This window comes from Nesoenas mayeri (genome assembly GCF_963082525.1).
Source record: "Nesoenas mayeri genome assembly, chromosome: 3".
NCBI lineage: Eukaryota > Metazoa > Chordata > Aves > Columbiformes > Columbidae > Nesoenas > Nesoenas mayeri.
The window spans coordinates 22,409,971-22,430,436 of NC_137544.1; the positions used below are offsets into that span (position 1 = coordinate 22,409,971).

At 36.1% G+C, this 20,466-nt stretch overlaps 1 protein-coding gene across 1 annotated transcript in view; it reads left to right on the forward strand.

Annotated features, from left to right (window-relative positions):
• Positions 1 to 20,466, forward strand: part of MYOM2 (myomesin 2) — a gene marked incomplete at both ends in the record, with an annotated part of 74,046 nt that overhangs the window by 26,194 nt on the left and 27,386 nt on the right. Inside the window, 11 exons of the mRNA XM_080342966.1 lie at positions 99 to 226; positions 3,240 to 3,423; positions 6,618 to 6,792; positions 8,223 to 8,344; positions 9,143 to 9,163; positions 10,342 to 10,533; positions 13,041 to 13,163; positions 17,433 to 17,611; positions 17,781 to 17,895; positions 18,482 to 18,638; positions 18,742 to 18,848. Of these exons, the coding sequence (XP_080199092.1) occupies positions 99 to 226; positions 3,240 to 3,423; positions 6,618 to 6,792; positions 8,223 to 8,344; positions 9,143 to 9,163; positions 10,342 to 10,533; positions 13,041 to 13,163; positions 17,433 to 17,611; positions 17,781 to 17,895; positions 18,482 to 18,638; positions 18,742 to 18,848 (1,503 nt within the window). The remainder of the gene's footprint in view (positions 1 to 98; positions 227 to 3,239; positions 3,424 to 6,617; positions 6,793 to 8,222; positions 8,345 to 9,142; positions 9,164 to 10,341; positions 10,534 to 13,040; positions 13,164 to 17,432; positions 17,612 to 17,780; positions 17,896 to 18,481; positions 18,639 to 18,741; positions 18,849 to 20,466) is intronic.

Below are 20,466 nucleotides of genomic sequence, written 5' to 3' on the forward strand. Positions count from 1 at the left end.
ATTGCAGGGTGGGAGATGAGAAAGATGAGCTGTAGCATGAGTGCTGACCCAGGGGTTAATCTGCTGTTTAACACTTGCTACATCTATCGCTCTTCCAGGTGATATTCAGATTCCGGGCCCTCCCACCAATGTACATGCTTCAGAAATCAGCAAAACCTATGTTGTACTCAGCTGGGATCCACCTGTTCCCCGTGGCAGGGAGCCAGTGACGTATTTCATTGAGAAGGTACCGTACTGTACAGTGGCACTTGACTATAAGGTGTTTCATTGCTGTGTCTAACTCATTTTTAGAACTACAGAATAAACAATAAAACACTTTCTGAGGTCTTGCAGGATTTGGTAATGGAATGTTAGAGAAGCACAGACAATTGAATGTCTTATTACATGATTTAATGAGCATTGGAATTCAAGGTCTGGGGAAAAGGATGCCCCTGTGCTGTTTGCTTACTGCTGTCTAAACTGAGGGAAAACTACATACTTAAGGTAGTGGTTGACTGGAAAAGAAACATCTTAAGATTTTGCAGTCTTACAGGCAAGAGTGGAAGTTTGCAGTCTGACTATATTAAGGAAAAGTTTCTGGTAGTCCTGTGGTACAGCAAGGAATAAATGGTGACTCATAATTTGATCCTTACTTTCCTTTTTGCATGCTTATGGCACCCTCTGCTACACCCTGACATTTCCAATCTATTCCCTGCAAGGTCAGCGGAGAGGCAGATGCCTGTCTCAGGTTCACTGCTCCCTAGTAGTCTTCATGGCTGCTTTGCTCCCCTGACTTGACAGGGGACTTCAGTGATCACAGTAGGAGAGGTTTGTTCTTCTCCCATCTAAGCTACTAAGATTTAGATACATCTGTCCCTGAGCCAGGTTTCTAAATTAAGTATGTTGGATTACAGCCAGAGGTCACAATCTTTCCTTCTTGCTGTAAAGTTGCCCCAGTAAGTTGGGCCTCATACCTGACCTCTAAAACTCTTACATACCAAACTAAACTTAGTTTTTATGAATTATGCCTGTAGCATATGCCACCTCTTAATGATCCACAAGCACTAAAACTGCCCTTAAAACTGCCACATGTTCAATTTGCATCTTGAATATTGTAACAGCCTTTTCTCAAGCCCTTACCACACATTTTTTTCTCTTCTCACATCTGTTCAGCACATTCCTCCAAAGTTCATTTCCCAGCCAGTCATTCAGCTCACATCACTCCTCTTTTTGCAGCCCTCATCTTGCCTCTTTCTTTTCAGTCACATCAAAATCTACACTTCAAAAGACCTTTGTAGCCTATCTCCACATTCTTCATCATCCATTAACTGCTGGATGTAGAACAAATAGGTGTAAAGTGAAGTCCAGTCACTAGTTAAATTTTCCAGCAAGCATGTCCATGATTTCTCCCACTCTGCATTTCACATTCGAAAGAAGTAAAGAAAATTATTATAGAAATAAGTATCTATTTTAATTCTGTGCGATAAAATAGCATGTCTTCCTTATACTTATTCCTAGCTGCATACCTCTGCTATTATCTATAAATTTCAAGCATACGCGTTTAAGGATTTTGAACCAGATCTTGGTGTGCAAATACCTCGTTGTTTCTAGAATATGCAGAAATAGCCAAGATAAAAAGCTAAGATGTAGATTTTCATTCAGTGAACACCTACACTTGGTTAGCTGAATTTAATTCTAAATGTATGAATTGGAAAATATATATATATGCTTGTTTTACAGAAATCGCTTTTTATAGTTCCAGAAACAGTATAGAGCAATGACAAAGACAAACAAACAAGTCTTAATTAAATGCCAAACTTACTGAGGGAAAGTGAGAATGAGCACTAAAAGGCTGTTATTAGAAAAAAAGTTCATCATACTAATTAATACTTGAATCTAAAATATTTTTTAATATAAATAACATATATATGAATAGCTCAGTCAGTTCATAAAGGAATGTTTGTTTTTTTTGCTTTTCATAGTCATCTGTTAATTTAGAAAAGCACAATTTCTAATTAATTTATTTCAAATAAAGAAGACTCAGTCCTGAAGAATAACAATTAATTTCTAAAGGCTTCAAGAAACACAAAATGGAAATGAGTTTTCTATGCTGTAAAGCAATGTTCCCTTAAAATCATTATTTAACTGATAAATCAAAGCAAACTGCAGACTAAAATGTCATGTTGATTCTTTCCTCTGTCAAAATGAAATGCAAAAATTAACATTTTTCATTCCAGAAAATAAAATATATGACAAAATCATGTTTATTTCATATTTTCTCACTTTTTATTATGAAGAGAATGGATGTTATATTTCTTTTTTTTTCCTATTGATAACAGCGGGTTCAATATCTATGAAAAAGATATTGGTATATGGGCTCCAGCTGTTTACATTTTTATTATTTATCTATGGTAGGCCTTATTATATATAGAGTAGTTTCCAAGCACCCATGAAACACTTTTCCTCCTCTAAGAGGTTCACAGTCTATTGAGCTTTGTTCCCAGACTCTCTGTTCCAAAATTTTATGAACATTTGATTTGTATGCACCTTTCTGTGCTCGAAGGAAATTTTATTTAGGCTATTTACTGGGCACTTGGGTTTTACTAAATTTGCTCAAAGATTCCATGACTAATTTTTGTTTTGGGTCAACAGTTTATCTGGGGAACCTGATGGACAGCAGACTTCCCTCAGAGTGCTGGTGTGCTGGCTCTCTTCCATGTGCAGTTGTGATGATGATTAGCTCAGCTGCTGCATTGAGAATATTCAAAAGTAATTATTTCATTTGATGAATGCCTTTAGGGACATGACCTTACTCAACAGAATACATAAAGATAAAGCAGTAACTGAAGGAACATCCCCCACCCTACCTTTCTGCAGAATTTGGATTACGATTTGCTGGCTTTATACCAAACCTTTGAGTGTTCAAGTGAGTTTTGCAGGACATGAGAGTAATTCTTTTGGGACCAATCAAATTGACGGTCATGGCTCTAACTGAAGACTAGCTGTATGTACAAGTGTACATATATTGAAGCCTAGACAGGCAGGGAGACAGTGAGGTATTCAGACTTTTTTGTAGAGTAATGGTATGCTTGAGCTATGAGAATTTGCATATGTTAAAGTGAGGCGTTTGAGAGTGATCCTTCTCTTATAGGTCTTAAATAAATTAATGACAGGATGCAATGCAGCAATATGTTCATTTTTTGACAGTTCACAGAAGTGAGTCACAGCTTTTTTTTTTTTTCTTTTTTCTTTTCTTCTAGTCCATGGTTGGCAGTGGAAGCTGGCAAAGAGTCAATGCACAAGTTGCAGTAAAATCTCCTCGCTATGCAGTGTTTGACCTTGCAGAAGGAAAATCATATGTTTTCCGAGTCTTGTCAGCAAATAAACATGGCATCAGTGATCCATCTGAAATCACAGAACCTATTCAACCACAAGATACTGTTGGTAAGACATCAATTATAAAGCATTAATATTAAATATAATTGATACTTTGCAAAATGGAAATAGGCAACACTCATTCTAATGAGATTAGTATAATGATAATATTAATCAAATAGATTTGTGTTCAATACTATGAACCAAGATGCTAAATTTTAGAAACATTCAAAAACTTTCCTAATGATCACAAGACTCCTTGTTGAGACCAAGAATTGTTTAAAAAAGTAAATGAATTTTAGTTACTCATTCTTCAGAGAGCTCTACTAATGTGACTTGTTAAAAATAGGGTAATACAGGTTAATCGCTAACTTAGGTAATTATATTGTCTGGCTCAGGTAATTATATACTACCTAATTCTCTACAGTTTAAGCTTCCTAAGGTAGCCTTTTGTTTCTTTCTAAGTTGCAAATTACTGCAGGTGCAGCATTCCTGTGGCTTGCAGATGAGTAGATTTCAGAGACAGGAGAAAATTTGTCCAGATATTCAGTGGTAACATTCCAAATGGAAGTGAAGTATTTATCTTGGGGCACATTAAAAAACACAAGTGAAAATTTAGGGAGTGATAATTCATCTTGTTGCTCAAACATTTGGTTTACTTTTGCAGTTTTGCAAAGGTCATATATAACAGCACTATGTATTGACAGCTGTCACCATAGCAGCACACCATAATTTAAAAAAATATAATGTTACCTTTAACTTAATCTGTAACTATACAGGATGAAATAAAAACATCTTTTGCTTTTATGTATTCTTGTTTTGATGTCTCATTAATGCATATAAATAATTTAAACCATTCAACATTCCCTAAAGTAAGGAAGAAAAAGACTGTATTTATTTCACTTAGTACAGAAAATAGGCTATCCCTTAGGGGTTAATGCAAGATGTTCTGAATAAATCATAGCTATAGCTGAAAGCAGAATGCAGAAGATGCTATTTTAAAGAGAAACTGCAGGTCTATTTTCAGAGATAGAGTTTACCACCTGAGCTAAAATACATCAGACACACATGGCTCCTCTTAGTTGTCTGCACATGGAGACATTTGACTTTCCTGAGGGTAGCTGAGACAACTTAATGGGCATGGCAATTATTGCACAGGAATTATGAGTAGCTTTCTCTCTTGAGTAGAAACTAGAGGATGGATGTAGTATCCTAGGACATACAAAATGATACTAAATATTGTGCAACTGAATTGAGCATTGAGTTTGAGATTAACATCTAAGTTTAGGTATTTCCATGTAGGCATCTACAGATGGCCTAGATGCCTCTGCTCTCACTGTGGCAACTGGAGCCTGGAGGACAGAGTGGTTGATGTTGCCATAAGTTGCCCTATGGCACCTAGCTAGGGAGTGTCTACATTGGGGTGAGATGAATCATTTTCAGGACTCTACCAACCACTGATCAGAGGCTTAGTTTAAATGGCCAAACAGATATCTAATACCTTTTCAAATGCTTTCACTTTGCCATTTCAGAGGTATTTAGTATCTCCTGAGTCCTACCTGGCAACTTCAAAAAGAAGTCTCAAATGCTCTAAAATGTCCCTAAATGATATTTTGGGGGTAACTGAATTAAGTCCTCTTTGACTATAGTAGTAGCTTAAGAACATGTACTTGTAGACACTTAAACATAAACCCCTAAATGTAGGTACCTTTCTGTCACTTGATCTTACGAATTTACCACATAAAGTACAATAGTGTGTAAGTATTATTTTTCATTTTGAGATTGAAAGACTAAATGAAAAAAATGTTGTCTTTCTTTTGTTTCATGCTGCAATATATTAATCTGAGGAAACTAAAATGTCTTCAGTAGGCAAGTGCTGAATGCCTCTCTTATCCTATCATTAAAAGCTCAGACACTGCCTTAGTTCCTTATATTATGAAAGCTCAGACAGATATTTTATAGTGTACAGACTGTGTGTTGGCCCTTACTAAGATTTTTTTTCCATTTAGATCTTGATGTTTCTGGTCCTATTTACGCACATTCAGGGTGTTTAGATCAGTATAAATGAACTGTGAACTTCCATTGTATATAAACTGAACTGCGTACTATGCTACCCTGGGAGAACTGTAGTCAACAGATTCAAGGAAAAATTATCCACTTCTGTTGGTGCTGCTGAGTTTGATCTTGGAGTATTGGTTCCACATCTAGCTCTCTTAGTCTAGAGGGATGGATGCAGAGGAACTGGAGAGGTCCACTGAATGGCAACCAAAATGACCAGGGGCCTAGAGGTTCTGATGTGTGAGGAGAGGTAGAAGTAGCTGCGCTTGCTGTCTGGTGATGTATGAAGTGATGGTGCCAAACTGTTCTCAGCAATGCCAGATGACCAAAAAAAAAAAAAAAAAAAAAAAAAGGCAACAGCCACAAATTGTAGGTTAGTAAATTCAGGTTGGACTTACTCTCATAGTGAAAAAGGTGTAAGAGTATAAGGCTGGAAAAGGTTGTGCAGGGAAGCTGTGAAATCTCCATTGTCAGAAGTTTTCAAGAATTGGACAAATCCATGACTGACAATTCAGTTTAGTGTTGGGGATAATCCCACTCTCAGTGATAGGTTGGACCAGATGATCCCCAGAGATCCCTTCCAGGAAATGTTCTTGCGCTTCTGTGAAATTCATCTGGCTAAGTTAGGATAAACACTCAGCATTCAAACCTATGCTTCAAGTTGTCCTGAAAAGCTGACCTTTTCTCAACTGGGGTTGTCATTAGCTGAGTGGAAGGCTGCATTTCTCAGTACTTATGATATCACACCTCTACAGTTTATGTGCGTTTCTTACTGATGCAGTAGTGCTACAGAAACATAAACTGTACATAAACCTCTTATTTGAGAGAGAACATTTGAGAGAGATCTTTTTAGAGAGAACATTTTCATATCTGTATGCCACACTGATATGTGAAAATATTTTCTCCTACAACTCACTCCTCAGAAAACCTATATAAAATGAGACAAGGAGCACCATAGCTTAAAGTAAGTTTACTTTAAGTAAACAAATAGAAAAATAAATATATATGCACACACACATCTAGAAGGATTCAGACTTACAGTGAGATAAATGTGCTGAAGTATATATCATATAGCAACATTAATACAGTAGAAGTCAATGATGTAGTGATTAAATAGGTTAAAAGTATATGGTGTTGCATCTACCTCAGCTTACTTTTATTTTTATGTATTTCATAACAGTATATGTTTTCTCTCTTTTTCTTAGTTGTCCCATCTGCACCTGGTCGGGTAGTGGCCACAAGGAATACAAAAACATCAGTGGTAGTTCAATGGGATAAACCGAAACATGAAGAGAATTTATATGGCTACTACATTGACTATTCTGTGGTGGGATCAAATCACTGGGAACCTAGCAACCATAAACCTATTAAATATAACAGGTATTGAGAATATTTCTGTATCTTGGGGAGGTTTGAAAAGTCTAGGATATTTTTAAGCCAAGTTACGTGCTGAGCAACAGAGCAACAGTGTTATCATGGAAGGTGAATGTTGAAGGAGTGTGAAGAAACCCAGTCTGGAGATTCTAAAAGCTAAGTTTCTAAGTTTTTCAGATTGCAGGACAGACTTTCTGCCTCCCCTCACTTTTTTTTTTCTTTTTTTCTTTTCTTTTTTTTTTTTTAATTCCAAAGAGAAGTGGTTTTTGTCTATTCCATGATGCTGAGTTATAAGAGCAGGTTCTAGAGACATGATTCTGTATGTCTTGGACAAGAGTAAGGACAAAAAAATGCCTTTTTTAAAGTCTGGATCATGTTATGGGGCAAACAGATCTGATGCACATGAGGAAGAATACGAGAGGGGAGGGAAGTCAGAAGCTTTCCCGTGGTTCATGGACACCTGAGCAAAAGGGCGGGCCATGTCTGCCATAAACATGGTGGGGAAAGTGCTTCAGCTGCTGACACTGCTGTGCTGGAAATCCAAGTGTCCTATCCTAGAAACATCAGGGCCCCCTGATCTGCTACATCTATGGGTAAAGGACAGTAGCCCATCTTTCTAGTTCCTTTGTCATGACACCATCCTGTCTGTATTGCTGATGATTTCTTAGTCCCTTTTGAGAATATCACACTTCATTATGTGAGTCTTCAATTAATTTCCTTTGAGACAACCATACTTACTTTTATTGGAATCAGTCATCAAATATAAAGTTTAGATGTGTAATTTATACTTTCTTATGAGTATATAATGAGCATATTTTGTTGTTTAGTGATTTGTCAGTTATTAATTAATTTTGGAAGGAGTTTGTGTTTTGCTGAATCCTTTGATTGAGTAGTCAAGGAATTCGATCAGAGAAAAAGCAGAGACTAATTCTTGGTCAGAGGGACTGAGATGGAACAAAAATACAAAAAATATTCATTTGGTCATATGTGACCATATCCTACAATAAGACAGTTCTGACTATCTGCTACACTAATTACCTAGAAACTCAGATCAAACCTGAAAGCTATTTTTGATAGTGACTACGAAAATGCAGTGAAAAATATAGTCCCTTCCCAGAATAGATTAGAATTTAACAGGCCAAAGTTCAGAGGGAATATATTATGGTTTGTTCAGAGGGAATGTGTTATAGTTTATGTGACTTGGTAGCTCAGCACTAACAATTTAACAAGCCCTGTGACTTTTGTTCCAGTGTCCCATCCAATTATGTTGTACTACATCATGTCATTGTATTACGGTTTCTCTCTCAGAAATATTTTCCTTTGTTAAGCATTCATGAAGTTGAGCTTTCTGACTGTTGCCAAGATTTCATGTTACAGCACAGAGTGGTTCCTATAAAATAGATACTAATACATGATGCTATTTCTTTTTAATGCAGGTTTGTTGTTCATGGTTTGGAAACCGGAGAGCAGTATGTCTTCCGTGTGAAAGCTGTGAATCCTGTAGGATTCAGTGAAAACTCACAGGAATCAGAAGCTATAACAGTACAGGCAGCCCTTAGTAAGTACGACTCTGTGCAACTCAGCTTCTTGTTTCTAGAATGAGTTACATATTTTCAGCAATGAACTCCTTTGGTCTCATTTATTATAACAGTACATTTTGCAGCTATCTAGCATGTCCCTTTAGCAACATTTATAGCATGTGGCTGTTGGAGAGAAAAGACATTGTTAAAAAAAAAAAAAAGTTATTCATAATGCCTGTTAGAAACACTGGGTTAGATTTACCATAATGACCAGGTTGCCTTCCGTTCCTCAGCTGTGACAAAGAAACTGTAAATCTTGATTAAGTTAGACAAGCAGCTTCTAGGTGATTTGGAGTGGTGCAAACCAGATTAGCATGGAATCTGCTCTGTTTAGAAGGGTTTCAGGAAACTTTATTACTGTGTGGCTGAACCAAGCAGAAAATCCCCTTTGGTTGCCACAGGTTAGATCACAATCTAACTTTTCTGGTACCCTGCAAACAAAATTTCAGTATAAGAACAATCAGTTATGCAACATTCAGTGGGAAGGATGCATGCTGAGTGAAAGGCTGGATACTTATTTAGATAGTTATTTAGAACAAAAAAGTAGATCTGGGCTACCATGGACCCATTTTCCTTTCTGCAGAGTTTCATACTGAAAAATTCAAAATAGAACACCTTTTCCCCGCATGGATAGCCCCTGTCTTTTGGAGAAGAAGACTAATAGGCACACTTGTCAGAACAAAATCGTCTAAAAGATTTATCATTCAAAATGACTATTAGAAGATAAATTTGTATGAGATAGTACTGACAAACTTAACTCTATTTGATTTTTTTAGGACAAAGTGTGTCTCATATGGGTAGGTGGTGCATGGACACTTGTACAACTATCACCCCTATGTTGTAAATGCACTTGCACCTTTTTTTTTTTTTTTGTCACTGTGTGTTTTGAAGATGAGGATTGCATGCATTATGTCACCAAACACAGAGCACGTGGACCTTTCACACACTTAGAGGACGTGGATGGCTTTTACCCATTTCAGTAGTCTTAACAGGAATTTTACAGGACTATTTATAAGTGGCTTACCTTAGTGTGGCCAGAATCTTTCTGTGAGGGCATTTTTAGGAGTTTGGTCAATATCAGGGACTGTATTAAGGGCCTCTGATAACGTATTATCTTCTGAATGAGGTAAGTCACATTCTTTCAGGTTATACAGGTAATTCAACTGAAAATATCAGATGAGCTTTAGAGGCAGGTGTTTAGCCTGTACTGGCTGCAGTAAAACAGGGTCAAGAAAGCGATATCTTCAAGCAAACTTTCATGCACGGATGGCAAATATGAAACAGTGATTGCTAGAAAAGGAAACAGTTTTCTTCATCTCTAGGAAGATGCCTGGGTATCATTTCTGCTTTTGCTACAGATGGGTGTAAAGTAATGCAGGGAAAGTCATGAAGGAAATGTCTTTTCTGCTTCAGCATTGGTTAAGCTAGTAAAACTCTAAATATTAAGAAAGTACTCTCAGTCTGAAGTAGACATATAATATGGGGATAGGATGGAAAAAACATGAAGGCCATAGATCAGATAGTCATATGACTTCATTTCATTCAAGTTCATAGCCTTTTTTTTTTTTTTTTTTCTTCTTATTGGGTGATTCTTACTGTATTCCATAATTACTTGAGCAGTTGGTTCCTGGTTCTTAGCAGAAAAAGATCTTCTGGTCCATTTCAATCTTCAAGCATAATATTCAGTCTGGAATAATTTTTGCTGGCATTGCCATTTCCATACCAAAGATCATCTATTCCTTCTTGCTCTCTGCTGAGAGGGCAGCACATTTGGCAGATGCTTCAAAAGCATCCACATGTATGTTTAGAGATAAAATTAATGTTGATTGGCAGCTTTACACCTACTTTATTACTGATACGCAACTGATAGCAGTACCCTGCAGGAAACAAAAGCAATACAAAAAACACCAAACAACTTCAACATTGCAGTGCTTTAGACTCTGTCCTAACTCTCAGGATGCTTATTTTCTTATAGCTTGTCCATCATATCCTCATGGTATCACACTTCTGAACTGTGATGGTCACTCAATGACCCTTGGCTGGAAAGCACCGAGGTACAGTGGAGGTTCACCAATCCTTGGTTATTATATGGATAAACGGGAAGCTAACCATCAAAACTGGCATGAAGTCAATTCTTCCCTTATTACCCAGACAATTTATACGGTGGGTACTTTTTAATCCTTGTCTTTCTGGAAATGATTTGTACTATCTTTTTGCTTTCAGCAGAGTTCTACTTTCTTGCAGAAAAATTCTTTAAATACTTACTACGAGAAAAACAGGTGCTTCCATTGCGTATTTTGCAGTGCAACAAGCCTAAAACCTGTGGTAGAGCATCAGTGCCATTCTCTGCTATGAAATTTTAAGACCAATAAGGCCATTCAGATGAGGAAACTTTTGAGGAAAGAGTTGTGAAGCACATTTTTCATAAAGAACAAGATGAGTCATAAAATGCTTCATAAACTATATTCATTAATGAGCACTATAAGTGTCATCACTGTAATAACATGCAGAGAAAGGATGGAAGCATTTTGCAGGACAGATGACCATGCTGTCTGTAGAACTGGAGGCTTGTAAATGAAATAGAGGTGTGCTGAGAACAAATGTAACTGTCCCTGTTCTTAGTCTCAAAATCTGCCTTCAGCCGGAAAGGGAACTATATTAATAAAACTAGCATTATGCCTCATTGCCTCCTTTCCAGAATACCAGAGTGATGATTTTAGTTTTGAAATGAATTACTTCTGGTTGTGCTTGCAATGTATTCAACGTTTCTTAAAAGAGGAAAATTTTGATGTGAACTTCCATGAGGAAAGCATAAGGAAGATAGGATGTAGCAAGTAATTAATCAGTCTGACACTTGTTAAATTAACTTAAACAATCAGATTCTATTCCCAAATACTTAATTTTATTTCCACAAGTCAGCAACTTTCTTACAAACCTCAGGGTAAATGTAACTCTTCAGCAGATATTTGGCACTAAGGTAGAAAATAATGCTGCAGATGAGCTCAGGAAAAATGTATTATGCACAGAAAGCAGGCAGCAGCACTCAAGTGTATGTATGCTTGTGAGTGAGTTTGTAACTGACATCGCTGGCATAGCAGATGAAGCGTGGATGTTGAGAAGTAAAAAAGGGCGGGTAGGATAGACATGAAAGGGCAATACTAAGCAATGATTTCCAGATATTTTCATTTTTAATGCATTTGTAAACAAATTATTAATGTAAATTAAGGAAAACCATTCAGAGTTTAATTAATTTGATATTTAAGTCTCAGTCCTGCCAGTAGCTCTACTTGTGCCTGAAGGTGCATCTTCACACATTAGTTTGAATGACTGGAATCTGAAATACTGATGGGAAATAAAAGCCAAGCATCTTTTAGTAGCACAGAATATTTTATGACATACTGCAAGCAGAGAAGGTCCTGAGATATACAGTGCAGCACTGGGAAATCACTAAAGGTTTAACCCTCCTTGATTAATAATTCTATAGGAACCCCACAAATATCCTTTCCCTTAATAACCTGGGATTTCAAAACCAATTTTACAGGTCGAATTGTTATTTTGTCTTGTGAATCACACTATACAGCTCTTTATCTTCAGGAAATTCTGCCCAAATTGTATTAGTGCCTCACTTTTCCTAGTTTATGTTGTTTGCTTTGGTCTTGTATTTGATGCTATCCCATAATAGGTTTGTCAGCATCCCATCATATGTTCATTACCATCATGCCAAAATCCTTTTTTTGTGTCACATTTTCCCAGATAATATAGTAATAGTTTATTTATTTGTGAAAATCTAAAACTGTTCAGTATCTCTACTAGAAGTATTGCCCTCAGCTGACTCTTCCTCTTGACACATAGAATTAAGTATAACTTCAGGAAAATTATGCAGAGGGCTGAGGTGTAGAAGATTTGTTTGTTGTATTTAGGTGTCCTGGAAGAGGAAGGGTGGAAAATGGTTTCTCCCATGAGGTACTCAGGGTGTCAACAAGCTCTTGCCTTACGGCTTGTCTTCCTTGACCTCAAAATCTGAGATGGTGATATGGTGATGGACTCATTAAATAAGTCAGTGTTCATTTTACCAGGTATAGCATGGATTCTGGCCATCTCATTTCCAGTGTTTGCTTCCTCACTTTGTAATAGTAGATAATATTAAGAGAAAGACGCATACAAGCCAGAAGAAATTGCTGAGAAAATATTTCTCAGAGTTATATCAGCAAACTGTGGAACTAATTGGATTTGCTTTTCCTTTAGTTTCCTGTTGTTTTCCTTTCTTCCCTGATTAGTCCATTATGACGCCTTTAGACCAAAATGCCATTCAAACTCTTGCTTAAGTGAATGGCTATGAATAGACATTCATAAGCAATTCAAGAAAGTATTTCATGTTAGAACACTCAGCCATAAGTATGTACTGGTGGACTCCCTGGACCTTTTACAGCCTCTCATGATGATATATTTGGAGCTGTTATTCCAAAGCAGATGCGGCTGAAATATGGAAGTACAATGTAGATCTCTGCAGCATGTTTGGTTTAAGAGTAAAATCTTCAAATTAGATCTTTCCAGTACTCCAGCATAGCAGTAAGACCTGACAATTAACCAATGCTTATTTTAAAGTATTTTATTTATTTAAAGAATAGAAATCATAGCTTTTGATATATTGAATTGTTTCCTCAAAAAAGGTAGAGGATTTGATAGAAGATGCCTTCTATGAATTCAAAGTTGCTGCTGCAAATATGGTTGGAATAGGTCAACCTTCAGATCCCAGTGAACATTTTAAGTGTAAAGCCTGGACTATGCCAGAACCTGGTAAGTATATTAGTTTCACATTAATTAAGTTCAATATAAACTCCTTAAAACTCAGCATTAAAACCCAGCCAAACCCTGCTGTGTGTCTTTTGGGTAATTTCTGCCATATTACGTGTTGAGATTGCCATCGCTTTTGAGATCTCCTGTTAAAAGCTACCTCCACATCCCCACTCGTGACACGGAATGTCCTTGCAAGTGGGTGACCTTTACTTAGCTTGCTTAGTGTCTCCTTCTTTCACTGCCCACATCAGCTCAGAGCAGAAAGTCTTCAGTCTTTAGTGTATGTTTTTATCTCTAGCAGCTCTTCACCCCCAGCCCTACAAGTCCACTTCGCACTCACCACCTGTACAATATATAGGCATCTCTGCACCATAATTGCAGTCTATTAAGAATATTCCTGGCATTTCTGACTCCAAACCCATGTTTTTCGGTCATGAGACAGAGCAGGGGCCTGTTTCTTGACACAGAGGCAAGCAGCACAGTATAGACTACACTTTACATCTAAATTCTCGCAGTCTCAACTAGTGTGCCTTTAATTATGTGTTTCCTCTGACTGTACTTAGGTGTTACCTGAGAAATTATTATTAGCCAGATGTTAGAAAAATTGTGCTAACAAACACACATAGCAATGACTGTATGCTAGTACTGAAACCCGTGTTTAGGCTGTCTGTAGTTCACCAGTGTAGAGGTAGCTGAAGACTGTTAATTGCAATGCCAACTGTAAAAAGTGTTAATTAAGAAGTATTGTGAATTCAGGCCCCCCAGCAAAAGAAAGTCAAGCTTCAATCTACCTCATGTGAGCATGTAAATCTGTGCCTATATGTTAGACAGCTGGGGAATTGGTTCTCCTCAGTAATGCTCTAGTTCTGTAAATAAACTGTGAAAGGGTTTTTAAATGCCCATTCTGCTTATTTTATAACACCTTCGCTCATACTGGGCAACACTTTTGCTGAAGCTATTTCTGATGTCTGGTACTGATTTACCTGAACAAAACATGTCACAGTACAGTCCATAATGAAAATACAGGCACCTGCCACCTTCTTTTCCCCAAAATGCTGTAAAATACTGCTGTGTTGTTAAGTAGAATCCTATTTATGACACTGAGCTTTGGTATGCAATTAAGGATCCATTCTAATACTTGTTTATATTACAGGAGCTGTCTAACACCTACATACATCTGTTTCTTGCCTAAATGTTCATGCAGTTATTTTCTCAGCACAGAATAAAAAAATCCAACTCCTAAGTCTGGTTTTGTAAAAGTATTGCTATATGTAAAAAGTAATTCTTGCCTGGAAGAAGGAACAATCCACTAAGATAATGGAATCTTTTGCTAGGAAAGACTCTCAAATATCATGTAATTCAGCTGCTTGCCCACATGTAGGATCCGCTATACCTATCTCATTATCAGTTGCTTGTCTAATCTACCCTTAAAGATATCTACTCGTGAGAAGGTCCAGGGTCTTTGGACAGGGTCTATTCCTAATCTTACTATGCTTACCATTTAAAAGCTTTTCTAATATTCCTGAATCTCTCTGCCTCCAATCTAAGCCTGTTTGCTTCTTCTCCTGTCCACCAAGTACACAGAGGAGATTATTATTTTCTTCTATGCAACAGCTTTACTAATGTGTTTAAAGGCCTTATCAGACCCCTAGCTTTCCCCTTAAGTTGACCCAGTCTATTTCATGCAATATTCACCATAGATCTTGTATTTCCTATCTCTAAATAAACATTTTTTTTTGTTATTCTTTGTACTTGAAGTTCCAGTTGAACTTGAACTTCTAGTTGGTTCATGTCTTTCTTGAATGGCAGTGCACAAATTGCAGATGTTATTTCAAATAAATATTTTTCAATGCTGAACAAAGGTAACACCACACCTCCTGCAATAATTTGCCTACTTACAAATCCCCTTCTACTTGTATTTAAAAAAAACCATTACACTGTTATACTAAGTTCCAACTTTACTTCTTTTAATGCAAAATTCTTTTCTGCAAAACTGCTTGTTAGAGAGTTGTTCATGTTTCCTAGTTAAATTCTCCTGTGTTCATAAATCTTACTATATGGATTTAATGACATGGCAAAGCTGTCAACAACAAATGTTTAATCTCCTGACCTTAACTCTCCCTGTGTTAATTACATTTTACTATAATTTTGTAATATTTAGTATAAATGCATCATCAGTAGAACAATTATTTTCCTTAAAGAAAGCATCTGTGATTTATACTCTCTACAGTGTCTTGAAAACATCAATGAAATTATTTAGTATAATAAACAAGTGAAGATTATCCTTCATTTTAAATGATATATAAAGAAATAAAATAAAAGGCACTCTCAGGAAATGAAGAGAGTGAAATTTCCATTTTCATAATTAACAATCTGACCTTTCTACTCCTTGGCTGATTACATTGTTCTCATTATGAAACTATTTTAATGGAGAGAATTGCATTTTCACTACTTAAAAAACTCACCATAACTAACCAACCTCTTTTTTAGAATATGTTTTTAAACAATGACTTAGCAATAATGAAAATAAATAATTGAGATTTAAGACTAGAAGAAAGAAGCTGACTCTTCCCTGACTTACTAAAGATACTGAAGACTAATGCAATGTGACTGCAATATAGTCCCAGTGTAAATGAAATATTCTTCCACATTTGATATGGAAGGGAGGTTTCCTTAGAAAGGCCAGACCCCCTTGCAGAATTGCCAGCATGAGTGATGGATTCCTTGCCCAGAGCCTATAATTATTTCATCCTTTTGCAGAACTCTAGTCTTAGGTATTTCTCTGAGCCTCTGTGAGTTAGCAGTGATAGCTAATGAATTATTTTACATTACTTAAAAAAAAAAAAAGAAAAAGAAACATCTGTGGTCTCAGAATCCTCAGAATTGAACATACTTCATTACACATTTTCTTCTACTGTCTAGATTTCTAGCAGATGTGGCTGCCAGCGGAATTTTAATTATCTGTGGCTATGTAGACATTTAGGTTGGGATTTTTAAAGAGCCCTCTGACAAGGCTTTAGGCTCCTTGAAAATTGCAGTCTTTCCATGAGAAATCTAGTATTTATTCTCATAAGGTCTGCAACAGGTACTCATGCATTTTTTATTTTTTTTTTTTTTTTCTGAAATGTATTTATCCACTCTGGAGAAACAATATTATATATTTTTTTCATATTTCCTGAATATTGTCCTTTACAAATTTAATATTCATTAATTACTGGTTAATACCATGTAGGCTTCCATGACAATCAATCAAGCTTATTTGTAAAGCTTTTCACTTTTTAAAAAATTTTAAATTGTGAGGTGTATTATAGGATAAATTAATGTCTTGAATTAGGCCAAACTGACAACACTGTGAAAATCCCTATATCTTGGGTACTTTCAGGTTTCCTTACTTTAAATTTAAACCACAAGAATCAGGCTTCCAGCTATATTATTTGGTTGAATATCAGTTTTCTGTCATGAGTGTATTCACCATGGTAGGAAACTGATACGATTATGCTTTTATAGTCTACTGGTATAAATAAATATTAAGAGTATAGTAGAAAATTAGTGCTACAAGTTAAACTGAATATCACTAGAACACTTAAGTAAAGAAGGAAAGTATAGTAGGGAGAACATAACCTGATAGCTGCCAAGGTATGAACTCTCACTTATTCATAGAGCATCAGGGTGGTTTTGGTGTAAATAGCTCTCCTAATAGATATTTTCTTGAGAAGTTCTTCTTGGTTATCGTTATCCACCTCACAATGGAAAATTCTCTGTCAGGGAACGAGAAAGCTGATCCAAACTTCACCTGTTTCAGTGGGTTTTGGATTACTCTGAAGGATCCTGGTTCCTGTATACCAACAAAAAAATAAAACCCCTGCTGCTAAATTATAAACCTGAGTCAGGCTCTGTGAAGCTACTCTGATGTGGGGCTGGTGAATTAAATATTAGACAAAACCCCTCTGTTACTTGTTGGAAAATTTTGAACTGCATGGGTTTTTCCACATGAATAACTTTCCCTTAAAATGGAGTTACTGAGATCTAGCTGAGACTGTATGCTTCAGAATACTAATGTAATGCACTGCATGAAGCAGGTATTGCTGTACACAACTGTGAGGGGAAAATAACCTGAATACCACATATACCAGGTTTATTGTAAAGGATGAGATTTTTGAAAGCAAACACAGTCAAAAGAAAACTTAAGTGGTGCATTATGGCCTATACAGGGCAGTTTGCAAAACTTTATTGTATTGAAATGAACATCCAACATCTGAAATATTTTAGGTCCTGCCTATGGTCTCACGGTTTGTGAAGTCAGAAATACATCACTGGTTCTTCTGTGGAAAGCTCCTGTGTATGAAGGCAAAAGCCCTATTACTGGGTATTTAGTGGACTATAAGGAAGTAGACACAGAAGACTGGATCACTGCTAATGAAAAACCTACTTCAAAGCGCTATTTTAAGGTAACACTCTCATTGGTTAGTATTAATTAAAAACTGAGTTCTAAAAGCATCTGCTTGAGGACAACAACGATTTGTACTTGAACTTAGGCTTCTGCTAACATCTTCATATAAGTAAACAACAGAGTTTAGATTGTTTTTTAAACTGGCTTTGCTCTTTATCTTGTTCAAGGTCACTGATTTACATGAGGGTCATACCTATGTTTTCAAAGTTCGTGCAGTGAATGATGCTGGGGTAGGCAAGTCATCTGAGATATCTGAACCAGTGCTTGTCGAGGCACGTCCAGGTAATGAACTATTTTATCTCCTCTGCTTCTAAACTTCTGAAATACTTAGAAGTGGATTTAGTCAATCTGATTTGATATTGTGGAACAGGTAAGTATATCGTGTTAAGAAGCCCTTGGCCTTAAAATTTAAAGAAATCATGTGGATACAGAGGTACTGTCAACACTTTTTGTTTTATTTACTGCAGGAAATGTTTGATAATCAGTTAATTTAGTTTTTATTCTCATAAACAGAAGTGCTACTTCCTGTGAGCAAAAAGTATGACGATACATTTATTAAAGCTTGAAGAGTAGTAATAACATTAATTTACTTCAATTGTTAATATCTTCTCATATTCAGCTGCATTTTATAGATTTGTTTCTCAATAAGCATTTATAATTTTTATTATTCCTTTTTTGTGTGTTTGGAATGAGAATCTTGCTAGTATGAGATACTGAGTCAGTACATGACAAAAACACGCTTTGAGATCTGCAAGATAAATATCTGTTAGTGAAGATGGACAAAATTTGCACAGGCTTTAGTAATTCCTGAATTGCAGCTCAAAAGAAAAATACAGCCTTGACATTTGAGTTTATTCCTATTTTGCAGGAACACAAGAAATCTTTTCAGGTGTGGACGAGGAGGGTAATATTTACTTGGCTTTTGAGTGCAAAGAAGCCACAGATGCATCTGATTTTCTGTGGGGTAAATCATATGAAGAGATTGATGATTTTGATAAGTTTAAGATTGAAACAGAAGGAAATCAGTAAGTCATACCAGTCTACCATATATTAGAAGTTTGTCTTGTTAAAAACCTCAATATCATGAGAAACCCTGCTAATTATATGCTTCTTTATTGATGATTTTAGTTCTAAGCTGTACTTCAAAAATCCTGATAAATCAGACTTGGGAACTTATTCCATCTCAGTTACTGACACAGATGGGGCTTCATCCAGCTTTGTTATGGATGAGGAAGGTAAGTTCCTTACCATCTCAAGTCTTTCTTAATTTCATCACCTCAACTGCACTAAAAATTATCCAAGGGAAAATAAAAAATGAACACCACAACTCTCCCAATTTGTCCTGTGCATTAAGGAAAAACGAAAAAGACGACACAATGTGCTTTGCATGATTACTTCTTTTTCTGATTATCACAATAATCAAAGTTGGGATAACTTCAGGCAATTTTTATTAAAAAAAACCAAAACAAACCACAATATGTCCAATTAGAACTGTTTTCTTTATGCTGAGACTATAATGCTGTTTGCAAATAACTGTTACATTTCCAGTTAAATGTCTGAAAATGTTGCTTTATGCACTGTTTTGTGAATTTCTTTCTCTAGTGGGTCACTTTTTCTGTGCTTTCACTTTATAGCCTTTCACATCTTATAATAATTGGTCCTCTGTTAGCTGTAAAGCTACCACCAGATCTCTGCTAACCAAGGAGCCTAATATAGAGATAGACCCTGAGGATCTAAATATCATTTCATATAACTGAGATTAAGAGAATTAGTGAGAAGAATATGAACAGGAGGATGTTGCTTCAACAAGATCTGAATACATTGAGTTAAATTTTTCTTTGCCTTAAATTTATATTAGTTTTGCTTTAATTCATTGTGGCTATTTTGTTTCATTGGAGCTGCAATGAATTTGCTAAAATCTGACTTTGTATTACTATTGAGAGCTGCTGAGGTGAAAGGCAAAGGGACGGACTTTTCTGTTTTGAAATATCACAAAAATTAATTTGCTGCTTTCCCAGTCCATAGGCTGTAATTGCTGTGGCCAGTTCCTTAAGCATGAAAATCCCTCTACTTCATTCTTTCTAAGTCATTTAAGGAGAGGAGATGAGATTGTGTGAGTCTGTTAGTAGGCTGAACTTTTATCACAGTGTGAACCATATGAAACCTTCCTTTCAAAGTAGATGTTGAGAAGAAATCCATATACAGCCACAAAAAATATGATTCTCCAGGACACGGACCATTTGTGTGGGCTATTAGTCTTTACCAATATCTACTTCTTGTGGTAAAGCTAAACTTGCAAAATTTTTATTTTTCCAATAAATACTGTAGGAAAAGACAGACATGCATTTGGTCATGAGAACTTCCCTTTGGCTAAGTTTTGAAGCATCACTCTGAAACCTGTCTGTAGGTCTTGTCACCATCAGCCCTACCTTTGAAGATTTCTTTTTTTTTAAAAAGAGCGCTGAAGGTGTTTATCATCCTACACATATCTCATGTCTTCTCTGGTAATATCTGTTACTTAAATTTACATTGTTTGTACTGGATCCCTGCACAAGTGTCAGATTTTGTATTCTATCACTGAAAACCATTATTTCACTACCCACTTCCTCAAATACTATAAATTCTTTAATTTTCTTAAATCCTTGACAATGTCATAAATCCTTGCTAATTTTCTCTGGTCTTTACATTATCTTTAATTTTGGAATTGGCAGTAATGTTCATCTTCCAAATCTTTATTAGTAATGAATATGATAAAAAGGGTTAGTATGTAAATCTAACCAAGTGATTTCTAGACACTTGCACGGCCTTCATGAAGATTTAATGCATTAAATAGAATTTTCTGTACCTTTTTCA